At 38.6% G+C, this 13,358-nt stretch overlaps 1 protein-coding gene across 3 annotated transcripts in view; it reads left to right on the plus strand.

The window, feature by feature from the left end:
- The window catches only part of SSH2 (slingshot protein phosphatase 2), a 153,832-nt gene that overhangs the window by 134,704 nt on the left and 5,770 nt on the right, over window positions 1–13,358 (plus strand). For all 3 annotated transcript variants that reach the window (XM_072430794.1, XM_072430805.1, XM_072430800.1), the window contains 6 exons: window positions 516–609; window positions 2,367–2,495; window positions 7,347–7,393; window positions 8,559–8,705; window positions 10,046–10,246; window positions 12,370–13,186. In XM_072430794.1, the coding sequence (XP_072286895.1) occupies window positions 516–609; window positions 2,367–2,495; window positions 7,347–7,393; window positions 8,559–8,705; window positions 10,046–10,246; window positions 12,370–13,186 (1,435 nt within the window). The remainder of the gene's footprint in view (window positions 1–515; window positions 610–2,366; window positions 2,496–7,346; window positions 7,394–8,558; window positions 8,706–10,045; window positions 10,247–12,369; window positions 13,187–13,358) is intronic.

Here is a 13,358-nt window from a genome sequence, read left to right on the forward strand (position 1 = left end):
TGTCATTTGTCAGAATGATCCGTGATTTGTTTAGATCGCATATATACGGATTATAGATTTTAGTGGTTCCTTCTGTTTTGTGATAATGAAATAAAAAAACTCAAAGCAGTGTTAAGATTAGCAATCCTGGGTACATCATGGTGATTATGAATTAGACTTACTGAATTTCCTTCTCCTTCCTGGAGATGCACTGTCCTAGCATCACTGTCCTCTTACCCGGCTGAGTGGTTGAGCTATTTTTGCATAGGGTGATAAGGACTCAGGAATCAAGGTTGAAGGAATGCAAGGGCGATTAGCTTCTTTTCAAAGCCTTAAATGGATTCGGATGATAGTGACCCGGGAAAGGTAGCAAGGACACACGACCCATTCTGAGGCAGCCATAAACATTGAGGGCTGCTGTGTGAATCATGCAGTGTTCACATAACATGGGGAATGCACACCTCGTACCACCTGTCTCTGTGATAGCACATCTAAAAACATGCAGGGAGTTAACTGCTGTAATTCTGTTTTTACAGGCCGACAGAACGGGAACGTACAGAGCGCCTAATTAAAATTAAATTAAGAGAAATAATGATGCAAAGAGATCTGGAAAATATCACATCTAAAGAGGTGAGCAAGACTGAAACGTCTAAAAAAAAATGACACCTTGGAATGAAGACCATTCTGTTAAATATTTCTCATTCTTTTCATTCCTTCAAATGTCAAGTGCCAACTGTAACTGGGCACCTTGCCCAGGTTTTAGCTCCTGCTCTTGAGGAATGGTGGGGCACTGGAGCAGAAACTTCATCTTGGATTGTGTGAACAAGCTTGGGGGTATATGAACAGCCTCAACATGCTTTTTTTATGGGTTTTGCATGGGTTACTGCACCTTCCTATAATTAACCTTTTAGATCCCATAGTGTAAATGGATGACCAGACATTTTCCTGATAGCATATTATCTAGCATATTATATTGCATTACACATCATTTGAATCTACAGATCAGCCATATTTGAAGAAAATATATAGTTTTAAAAGCAGAATATACCTAAAAATTACAGACATGCTTTAAAGCCTATTTCCATCTCTTATTCCAGTCTTGCATGTGTTTACATGCCTTTTTCCTGTACTGAAACTGCTTTTTCTGATTTCACTGCACACTGTGAGTGTCTCATAGTATTCTGGTTACAGGGTGTCTGGCATCCTTGGCACGCCACTTGAATGGATTTAGGTTTTTTCAGTTATGAAGGCTCATTCTCACATATGCATGTTGCCTATGGCGGTATTTCAAAAATTGCATAACCCCTCTCTCCAGAGCTAAGCCAAAGCTTGCATCTAAACGGAGGGTTCTAGAGAGGAGTACTGAGGCATGGCGCTGTAAAGTTTTCATGAATCTATGCACAGAAACTTGCTGGCCCTTTCTACCATCAATTATTTTGATCAATGCCTTGCATTGGTAAGCATGGAGATCCAGTAATGACATTGGCTTTCAAATAACATAAATTATATAAAAAAAAAAGGCTGAGACAAATTAAAGCTGCAGTGTTTTTAAATGGCCTATGGCTGTTTAAGATTAATTTTATCTACAGCAGCATAACAGTTGCTGGGAGATAACGGACACAGTTCTCTGTGTTATACATTTAGGATGCTATTGTTTAAGGATAGGAGAAAAAGTAACTTGTTTGAAATTTGGACTGATTTCTTATTGGGAGTGAAAACACTAATTATAAGCACCTTCCACTATTTAGTTCCTAATAAGAAAAAACTCTTTTTTTGCATCCTATTAGAAATAGATGAGTTGAGGTGTCTTACACCAAAATGAAATGTCTGTTACAGAGTATTGTTAAAATTCTGGGAAAAGCAGTGAGCCAATCGCACAAGCAAAAAAAAATTGGTTTCTGGGACATTGAACAAGTTTAAGCTGCCAGAAAGTGACATTTGATTTTTATGACATTGTTGGCGTAGAACAGCTGCTGCAAATTAAAATTTTAAAGCCCAGTTGAGCTTTCAGTTTTGTTTTTTTTAAGCAAAATCAATTTCTTATGTCACAATGTCAACAAGTTTGCTTTCCCTTTAAATGGCACTGAACCTTTACCTGTCCCTTGAGGCCAACAGCTGCAGTGTGTGACCCTTGCTGTTTTTATGAAAGCAGTGGTATCTCTGCAAGGGTCTGACACTGGTCATAAACTTTTTTCATGCACTAACAAATGTATTTACTTGATTCACACCTAAGGCAAATTGTGCCCTATTAGAGAGTTATGACTTGTGCAGCAATTGTATTTGTTCTGTATTAGTTTACCAGGTGTCTAGAATGCAGCCCTGGCCTTTGTATGCATATAAAATTTACTCTTGAGTGTCCCCTGTTTACACTTTTCCCTTCTTTCTAGATCCGCACAGAACTTGAAATGCAAATGGTGTGTAACCTAAGGGAATTTAAAGAATTTATTGACAATGAGATGATTGTCATCTTAGGACAGATGGATAGCCCCACCGAAATATTCGACCATGTGTACCTGGTAAGTTTCCTGTTACATGTGCACAGGATGGTGTAATTTATCTCATATTGACTGACAGTGATGCTTTATTCTGCCACAAAACATAGCAGTGTGTTTTGTTCGCCAGGATTTTTCATAGTATTGCTTTTTTTGCAACAGAAAGGTGAAAACAACTTCCCTTATTCAGAACTTTCTGAAGTCATTGATGTTTCTTCATGCAGTGACGTCTAGTAGATTTGGGGAAGTGGTTTCTTTGTGTGTGAATCAGAACTTTTACTGTAATAGAAAGTTGGGCAACTCCAATGGGATCTTAAACCATTTGGTGTCAAATGTTATTGAAACGTCAGTGGAAACACTATGACAAATTCCACTTTATATGTTAAAAAAAAAACATGCAAGTCCCAAAGAGCTTCAAAGAAGCTTTGCAGTCACAAAATAACAGTTGAGAGTAACACAGTAAATTGTTTTGTTGAACCCACAAATGCCAGTATAATATCCATGAATAAAGTGTGTCCTACCTGAAGATTCCTGCTAGTACCAGCGCTACATGTGTCATACTGACAACGGAAGGCCACTTTTTTTTCAGTTAGCAGCAGTGTTGTCTGCCTGCTGTGTGTTCTTTCAGTAGATTGCTCAGCTGGCTATTAAGTATAAAAGTTTGGACAACTGTTAGAGCTCATATGGCAGGCTGACAACGCTGCTGCTAAATGTAATGCAGTGGGTTATCTTTGTCAGCTTGATACAGGAAGCACAATTACCTGCAGGATCTCCAGGTAAAAAACTTTGCAGACATACAAAAAAAAAAAATATTTTTGCTCAAGAAAACTTTATGCAGCTAGACAAAATTCATTGCTTAGTGAAAAATAGAATGTGGGTTTATGTTCACTTTTCAACTTAGTAATGTTTAAACCCTTGGAGTTGATCTTTTGGCAAACAACTTTACGTAACCCCAAGAGGTCCCACATTAAAGAAGATGAATGTATGATGTTCTGTTAAAGGCTCCAGGGTAATATCCATTTCTCTACATCCATATTAAAATATTTTTAACATACAGTAAAGACTGCATGAAATTGTTTTTCTGGTGAATTGTTGAGCTCAGCTCTGTTTCCATGGATGGGGACAGAGGACATGATGTAGGCAGCTCTTGTCCTTTCTTCTCTTTGAAAAAAGAGGATCCCTGTGGCTTGTTTTATCACTTCAGAGAGCAGGAAGCAGGGGCAGCATTTGGAAGCAGAGAGAGATGTTAATGGCTGATGACCGACTGTGGTCTCTGGGGATGTTAAAATGTTTACTCTGCAAGGACAGTGATCCACAGGTCTACTAACAGGAGGATAACGAACTGCAGAGGAATCAGCAGGCATTGTTGCACGAGGAAAGATATCTTCAAAGACTGGAACCCTTGGGGAGGGGGAATGATTTTTGGCAGGCACTAGAACTCCCTGTGGGGAGAAGCAGCCTTCTGCCCAATAGAATTCATTCCAAAGCCCACTGCCAAAACACCAATGGTACCTTTAGGGAGGGGGACTGTGTTTTGCTAAACAAAATTAGAGGAAGCCCTGATATCAGCAAATATGCAGTGACAGTACATTACCTTAACACGTGAGCTTCCCTCCAGCTTTACTGCACAGCTTGGCAAAACTACAGGGAGCTTTTCTGGCACACTTATCCCAGACTAGATTTTTTTTCTGCCTTAGGGCCATTTTCTGGTTTAGCAGATGAGAAATCTGCAACTGAAACAGCAAGTGCCTCGGAGCCATCACAAGTCTTAATAGTGACCTGACATTGGGGGACATTTATAATAAAAGGACAAAACAATTTAGACACCTTTAGATATAACTTTTAATTGATCGGCCAAGCTTATTTTTTTGAATGATATATCATGTTTGACATTCCTATTGAGGTTGAAACTGTAATAAAGTCTTAGATAAACATCAAGGAATTTTGCTTCATTCGTAGAATGCCATTGCTGTGGCTAGTTGCCTGATTTCCAAGCTATTCAAACAAATTACATACTGTTTGCATCACTGGAAAACATCAAATCAGAAACTGATTTTAGCTGCACACTTGGGTCAGTGTAGACCTTCAATAGCCCTGACTTCTGCTGAGTGCCACCATCTTGGATGTCATGTCAGCTGACACAGCAGACATGGATTCACCATTCAAGTGACTCACTGTTGTATGCTGCATTACTTTTCTGCTGATAGCTACATAAAAGGTTATGAAGAGAAGGGAGAGGCAAAGGAGATGGGACAGCAAGGAGAGTAATTAGACACAAGTGGAAGAGAGGGTACTATATGCAAAGGAAGGGAGTAGGTAGTGCTAAAGTCCCTGGTTTCTAGCAAATTTACAAAACACATTTTGTAACTGCAAAAGAAAAAGAAGAAAAAACACAGAATACCTTAATTTTTATCTGTTTCTAATTCACTTTAAGCATTACATACATTTACCTCTGTATACGTGCATCTAGAACCCATTCTTGCTTTTTTTTTTTCCTGCAGTTAAATATTTTGTACGTACAAGCATAAAAATATCTATACTAATGGTAATAAAATACAGACGTAAATGTTAGAGGTCTATCCCCAGCAGCTTAGAGGTACTTGATCGGCATAAAGAATTTACGTCAATTGTTATGTAATGTTTATTAAGGTTGATTAAGTTCTCCCCCCCTGTTGCCTGTACCCAAAACTGATGTACAATAATAGGGGTCGGTGAAAGACCAGCATGTGTTGTAGATTATGCTGTCAGACCCTGTTGGAAACCCCCAACACATTATCTTCACTACTCCTAAACATATCGGGGAGATAAAACACAGTAATTGAATAACAGTCACCTTCTTAGGATTAGTAAACCCTGCGTCATAGAAATGTGGTGTGATCAGTAAACCCATCACTTTTGGAAAAAGAGAGCAGAGGACTGTGTGTTTGGTACTCTCCAGGATGCAGCTGTGAGCCACCTTGATCCCTAAATACACATCCTGGTGTTTTCGCCCTCTCTTTCAAGTTCATGCTTTTGCAAACTGTGTTTTTTCACCTCTTCTATAAGGTCTGTAAAGACGTGAACTCCAGAAGCGGGGGATGTACCTGGTTTGACAGGTTGTTCCCCCGCCCTGGGAGGACATTCAGAGGAATCCTATTACAGCATGGGGAATGAAGTCATCTGTTTGCTCTTATGCTAAGGTTCAGTGTGTTGCTTTTGTCCTACCAGGTCCTTTGTCACAAAGATAACATCTACAGAACTGTAACCCTTTTTAGTCACTTGTTTCTGGAACCCAGGTATTAGTTTTTTCACATGTAAAGTTATACGCAGCAAAATGCATTTTTAGGGCATGGTATGTGTAGTATTATTATTATTACTATTAATAAACAGGATTTATATAGCGCCAACATATTACGCAGCACTGTACATTAAATAGGGGTTGCAAATGACAGACTAATACAGACAGGGATACAGGAGAAGATGACCCTGCCCTGAAAAGCTTACAATCTAGTAGAGAGTGTATGGATTCATGCTTTTATACATTTCATGTGTACATTTGTTGATCATTTAGGGCAGGGGTCGGCAAACTCTGCCCTTTAGGCAAGATACGGCCTAGCCGGTAGTTCGATAGGAACTACCGGAGCACCGGTGCCGCCCCCTTGCAGTTGCGCCCCTATTTATCGTGGACGGCGTTGATACTTCCGCTGCCGTAGTAAATAGGGAAAGCTCCCTGAAGGTAAATCCCTCTCCTCCACAATGCATACAGAGGAGAGGGATTTCGATTCGGGGGCGTTCCCTGGTGGTGGGCGGAGCCATTAGGGCAGGTCCGGCCTAGTGTGCTCCCGCCTACCCCATAAATGGCCTAGTGGCCATAAAACTTTGACGACCCCTGATTTAGGGATATATTCAGAATATGGATGTTTCATGGTGCTGATCTATTAAAACTGCACTAAACATTCCATTTAAAAAGGAAACATTCTCAAAAATATGCCTAAGGCTTTAGGGCAGCAGGGGGTGGCTCAGAGTTTAGCACTGTGGTCTTTGCAGTGCTAGGTCTTAGGTTCGAATATCAGCCAGGACACTATCTGCATGGAGTTTGCAGATTCTCCCTGTGTTTGCGTGGGTTTCCTCCGGGTACTCCGGGTACTCCGGGTACTTGCGTGGGTTTCCTCCAACATTTCAGAATCATTCCAGGCTTTCAAACCTACTTGGAACCTTTGGTCAGAATAATGTGCTTCTCAGTGGTAATGGTTTTTCCCTTATTTTAATGTATGTGTGCATTTGTTATATAATGTTTTGCATTGGTTTTTATTACTGTTTTATATACCCCTTTTCTATTTTTCCTACCAAAATATTGTAGCATAAAGGAAACACTTAGCTGCAATTCATTAATATTATTTAACTACATAGTAATCCCTATTTGTACCTGAAATGCATTTTATTAATAAAATAAATTATCAATACAATGTATGTGCTTGTTGCAGAAAAGCAAAGTGTGAATAGGCATATACAGCCGCAAACAGTCTTATTTATAAAACCACAAAATGAGAACATTCAGTGTTCCCTTAGTATAGGGAAGGCAGAATCTAATTACCACGGGTCATTAATGACCATAACTATTTTAGACACTTTGATAAATGAAGACAGCTGCATTTTGTGAAGCAATTCTCTAGTCATCTGTAATGTATGTAAACAGAAGTGTTGACTGACCAGCCCTGATGTGCCATGACACTGGTGGATTTCTTAAAAAGTGCAGCTTTCCAGTATTCTGTGTCCCTTCTTGGAAGTGAACCTCCCTGCTGATTAGATAATTGAAGTGAGATCATAGGCAATTCTAAAGTTGTTCTGTAGTAAATGACTTGGGAAGTTTTACAAAATCTATATTTATTTTTGCAGGGCTCCGAATGGAATGCTTCAAATCTGGAAGATTTACAGAATAGAGGGTAAGCAAATAGAATACGTAAAAGGAGCCTAATTACATATACAGTTTGAAAATGGCCAGCTACATTCTTACTTTGCTTAAAACACACCTGATGGTTTGTGGATTCACAATTCTTTTTTGTCTTGTCTGATAACATCAACTTTGTGTAGTGATACTTTGAGGATTACACGTGGCCATTGTGCCCTAATATCTAAGGGAAGAACTGTATAATGCAGCAAACTAATTGTTAAACTATTAAAGCAAATACAAACACAGATATTCTTGTGGGGCTGCTCTTCCTCCAGGTTTTTTAAATAAGTGCTGTAAAGTAAAGCACTTGGCATCATAATGGTATGCTATTGTTGAACTCACATTTATGTTCATCAGTTGCTACAATCTGATTTAGGTTTCTGAGGGTTTGGGGGGGGTGGGGGGTTAATCATCATAATTTGCAAATCCTTTAGTTCATGCATATAATACAGCACAATATTTGTATTCCTAGATCTCTCTAAAAACTACACTGTACTTAAAGCTGGACTTTATGTAATTCTGCCTGACCCTGTGACTGGGCAGTGTAGGAGCAGCAGCAGCACAATAATTATTTCTATGCTCCCCTCTCCTGTTATTTTTTTTATAAGCTATTAAAACCCTATTAAACTTCATTTTTAGTATACAATTCCCTTTTCTAATGTAAATCCTGCAGAATATAGTTTGTTTTCCTTATTGCTCTATGCATAATCATGGAATCTGCTGTTTTGTCAAGCCACAGACTGGTTTGGCTACATGCATGTTTTTAAAACAGTCATTTGTGTTTACCTCGGCTTTGTGCCATATAAAGGGGGAGAAAACTACTCGCAACCTCAGTTTCCTGAACTTTGGTCATGTCTTTTAAGGTTTTGTTCACATTCCCGTTTGGCAGATCAGATTGATTTTTATTTTGCACTTGGTATTGCAGAACACACTGCCTGCTCAACAGATGTCTTAGGTGGTGTCCGTAACCTTTTACCTCTTACTGCTTTCATAGCAAGATTTGTAAAGCCTGTCCCAACACAGTATTGTTTTTGAGGTTTTTAAAATGTCTTTTGCTAACTTCTGATTATATTCTTTAAAATATAGGCTTTCAAATATTCACTTCAACATGTCCAATCTATTTATCATCATTTTTCCCTTCTTCTTTCTTTAAACAGGGTCAGGTACATCTTGAATGTTACACGAGAAATTGATAACTTTTTCCCTGGAGTGTTTGAATATCACAATATTAGAGTGTACGACGAAGAAGGCACTGATCTACTGGCTTTTTGGAACGATACATACAAATTCATCTCTAAAGCAAAGTTAGTACATCTCTTTATTTTATTTAATCTTTAATATCATAAGGATTTTGAGTACTGATGATTTATGTATGGATGTAACAGACTGCAGTGTATTGCCTTTTAGATCCATTTTACACTGACTGTTTTCTAGCAGCCACAAAGTAAAATGAATTGCTCTCTATGAAAGGTCTGCAACACAGACGTTCCAAGCATTTTGTGGCTCTGGTGTTTAATGATTTTTTTTTTGCCACATTTTAAACTAAAGACAGAATTGGCATAACTTTTGTAACTGCAAATGTTATCTAATTCAGCCACTGATGAGCATGGCACAATATTGATTTGTCTGCCTGAATGCACATTGCAACTGGCTACAGAAGCGTTGAAGTGTTGCATTCAGCTGCAAATCACCAAAAGGTAATAAGCAGAAAAATTGAAATCTGATAAAGATATCAGCCACAACATTGTTAGTGTGATATCACCAATTTATAGGAACCACTTTACACAATGAAATTCTTTCCTTGATAGCCTGAAATAATGCAGAATGAAGGAGCAAGTCTTGCTGCTCCGACCAGTAATAGAGCATCTCTTGGAACTAGTAAGTGGCCTGTTGGTGATAAATCATCTGCTATTGAACTAAAGGATGACAAAAACAGGCTATTTCTTAAACCCATTGCATTTTTCCACATCTGTAGGCTATTGGCATACTGACAGTAAAAGATGAAGTTTTAAGCCACATATATAGGCAAGGTTTGATGAGTTTGGATTCCACAAAGGTCTCAAGACCGGTCATTATTAAGCCCTAATGGGCAGACTGGTTAGAGGTTAATTATTGAAGGCAGCAGCTGTTTCTATATAAAGTTTTTCCATGAGTGCTGTATAACTATATAATACTAACTTGTGGAGTTGATAACACAGAATCGTATTATTCTGCCCCTTCTCTGGTTTTTGAACTCTCTAGATACTATTTGTTTTTTTTTTCTGTTCACATCCATCCGACCTTTGGATGTGTTTCCATGTCCTGCTGTCATGAAACGGGAGGAACAGCTCTCATCTCAGTGTTGACACAACAGTGACAGGTGTATTATCACAATTTCAAAACGCCGCAACACGTGTTTTTGTGTGTGTTTTGCTTTCATGCAGCACCAGTAGGCTGGCAGCGTTCATGGTACCTCGAGGAGCTGAAAAGGCTTTCTGTATGTGGAGGTAAAGCACCCTCTAGTGTTAGAGTGCACAGTTGGTCACACTTGGGAAAAAAATAGTGTATAACTGTTTCAAATAGGCAATCACAGCTTACTTTGCTTGCTTTTATATGGTTTTGTATGACATGTTCTTAACAACAATTTTTTCTGCTTCTCCTGTAGGAAACATGGAGCTAAATGTCTAGTGCACTGTAAAATGGGAGTGAGCCGCTCCGCTTCCACTGTGATTGCTTATGCTATGAAAGAATACGGCTGGAATTTGGACAGAGCCTTTGATTATGTGAAGGAGAGACGCACAGTAACCAAACCTAACCCAAGTTTTATGAAGCAGCTGGAGGAATATCAAGGCATTCTGTTAGCAAGGTTTGTGTTTCTTTTGATGGCAGTTCACCCACATTTATTACACTAACCAGGAAATTTAGACAAAACCAGGAAATTTAGAAACATTAAGAGTGTCCATTATTAATTCCTAAGAATAAGAACACATTTTATTATCTACATCTGGAGATAAGTTAGCCATCTATATTCAGTAATATAGCTATTCTTGTTTACACTCAAATGATACACCATCTCATGGTTGCACTTGAGCCAATGTAGTTAAAAAAAAACACAAAGGTTTGACTTGTTATTAAGGCCAATGTGTCTAAAGAGCATATTTATCCTTGCATAAAGTTGTCAGTTCTTGCCTCGTGCCTTGTTCTTGGATTCTGCAACTCATAATCCAAAAGCCACCTGTTGCTCTTTATTTATGTTAACCTTTGGATGAGGCTGTATACTAAAGAGACAATATTGCACTTCTAATATTTGAAGCATTTAATATTTAAAAATTGGCTCAGTGAACAATTTCTGTGCAGCTGGCCCCCTTCTTTACCTCCTATCAATTAACCTGGGAGAGAAGCAGTGGCGAATGTTCACCGAAGTTAAGCCCATATTTCTCTGGCCATCAATTTTTGGGTAGACATCTGCACATTGACAGATAGCCTTTTTCCATAATGTGGAAAGTGTTCACATAATAAAGTGTATTTATAGGAGCTGTTAAAGTTTCAACTATGAATATAAATTATTATGTATTATTTATATTTATTATATTAGAAAGTGAAAGGACGTACATCATATATAAACTGCTGTATTACATCAGTCTGCATATAACCTTTGCAATGTCATATAAATTTCTAATAGACTTTGGCCAGTGGAATAAGTGTGCCAGTTTTGTGATCTTGTTCAGCTAAGGTTCTCTGTGTACCCATGCCTTCCTAGAAAAGGTCATCTTTAATGTGACAAATAAAACAGATGTCCCTGGGCAGTGGGAATATATTCATACGGTGCTGTCCACATTTCATAATACCTTGTCATGTGCACTAGGCAGCTGTGTGTACCAAATCCTGTTCCAGACACTCTAATGTGTTTTAGCCATTTAAAAATAGTAATATTTGTAGCACAACACCCTCATGTGGTGACATTGTCATGGGATGCGTGGCGGCTTGATTAGTTTCCACTAAATAACAACAGCACAATTATATCTGACACTTGGAAATGAAAGGTCAGTCAACTCAAAAGTGGAATTTAATTTAAACCCCCAACTGGATTTTTAGCAAAATGAATTTCTATTCAACTTTAGATTTTTTTTCATGCTTACTGTAACAGAGACAGAGAAGATGTGATTCTAGTATTTCCTTACTGTACTATTAATAGTGTTTTTTTTCTCTTTGTTGGAGATCTTTTTTTGGTATGGTGAAACTGTTATAATGGGGACAGTAAATATTTATTGGTGCTCTGGATGGCAGTAGAAACTGAAGAGGTTTCTAATCCTTTACTTTATTCCAACTAATGCAAATAGCCTGAATGTACATTGACTACAGGTTTCTACACCAGTATTTCCAGCCCTTAGAGTTAGTAGCCTCTTGTAGTAAAAGTGTCACTGCTTCTGTTGCTTTTTGTAAAATCCAAAATTTTAAACCTGTAACTCTTAAGTGATGAGAGAAGTTGGGTCAATCCGAAACTAACAGGAATTATGAATGAAATGATCCTTTTTGCTAAAGGTTTGTCCTATAACACATGGCAATATATTTAACTGACTATATTCAGATGGTCTGTGGGGGTTTGCATAGTCTAACATATCTAGATTTATACCAAACACAAGAAAATGAATGAAAGCAAATAACTAAGATGTATTTTTATTAGCTTTATGTTGCAAAACTGGAGTGCCTAAAGGAGTTTCATGGTGCATACAATGGGATATATGTGTGTGTGTGTGTATGTGTGTATATATATATATATATATATATATATATACACACACACCGCAGGTCTTTGGTGGTTAAACCCATACACGGGACAGAGTGCTTCTTCAAAAGTGCTAATCATCAGTGTCTTAACCACTTACTTTACAGCTTTATGAAAAAATTAGTTTGTATTTTATTAAATGAATGAACAAACATTGTTATAAATATGGCTTTTTACTTACATTATATATTCACTCATTTCAGCAAGCAGAGACACAACAAGCTTTGGCGCTCTCACTCGGAAAGTGACCTCTCAGATCATCATGAGCCTATTGGCAAAACGGGAATGGAAATGAGTAAAAAGGACATTACATCGTCAGCAGAGCAGCTCTCCGACATACATCATTCCTTTACACTGGGACCTCAAACAGAGAACTGTAACCCAACTTGCCCCAACAGCAACTCCTTGTGCAACGCAACACAATCACATTTTGAGTTTACATCTTGTGACTTTCACACTGGACAAATAGAGGACATTCTAAACCTCAACACCATGAATGGGTGTCCGGCACGATGCTGCTCTGATGAGTCTGCTGTCTTTCTGGACAATTGTAGACCTGATAGACTGTCTGGAAATATATCGCCACGTTCTGAATCTTTCACTGATAGAAGTGCTGAGCTGCAAGACTTTATGCTGGAAGATATGGAGAAAGATGCACTGAAGAATGATGTGACCTGCCACCTCCTGCCTCTCAGCAATCTTGGATCACAACCAGGTGAACCCCCAGAATCTCCTGACCAACCTTCTTTTACATCCCAGTCAGAGGACATGAGTGCTGATAGGATTGATTTCTTAAGTGCACTGGAAAAGTTTGTAGAATTATCTCAGGAGAATCGTCCACGCACATGCTCTACCACCCGGGCAGAGGAGCAATTGAGCAATGTTAGAAATGGGATTTTAAAAGGTTCTTGGCCTGAAAATGTCATCTCTGAAAGCTCAGTGGACAAGTTACGAGTGAGTCCTGATATCGGCACACCACAGGTTTCTGAAGACTCGTCTACAGATGATGATCAGCCAAAGGTATGTATTTTTTTCCTTGCTGATTCTTGGATTTCAGTTGTTGTTCCGCCTCTCCAATATAACACTAATAACTAGGCAGTGGACATTATCATGGGTATGTGAGGTTTAGCACATTGTGGGTAGAACATTTGCTTGATTTCATCCTGTGCAGAGGTGCTTCTAGAAATTTTTG

This window comes from Pyxicephalus adspersus, chromosome 1, assembly GCF_032062135.1.
Source record: "Pyxicephalus adspersus chromosome 1, UCB_Pads_2.0, whole genome shotgun sequence".
Lineage (NCBI taxonomy): Eukaryota > Metazoa > Chordata > Amphibia > Anura > Pyxicephalidae > Pyxicephalus > Pyxicephalus adspersus.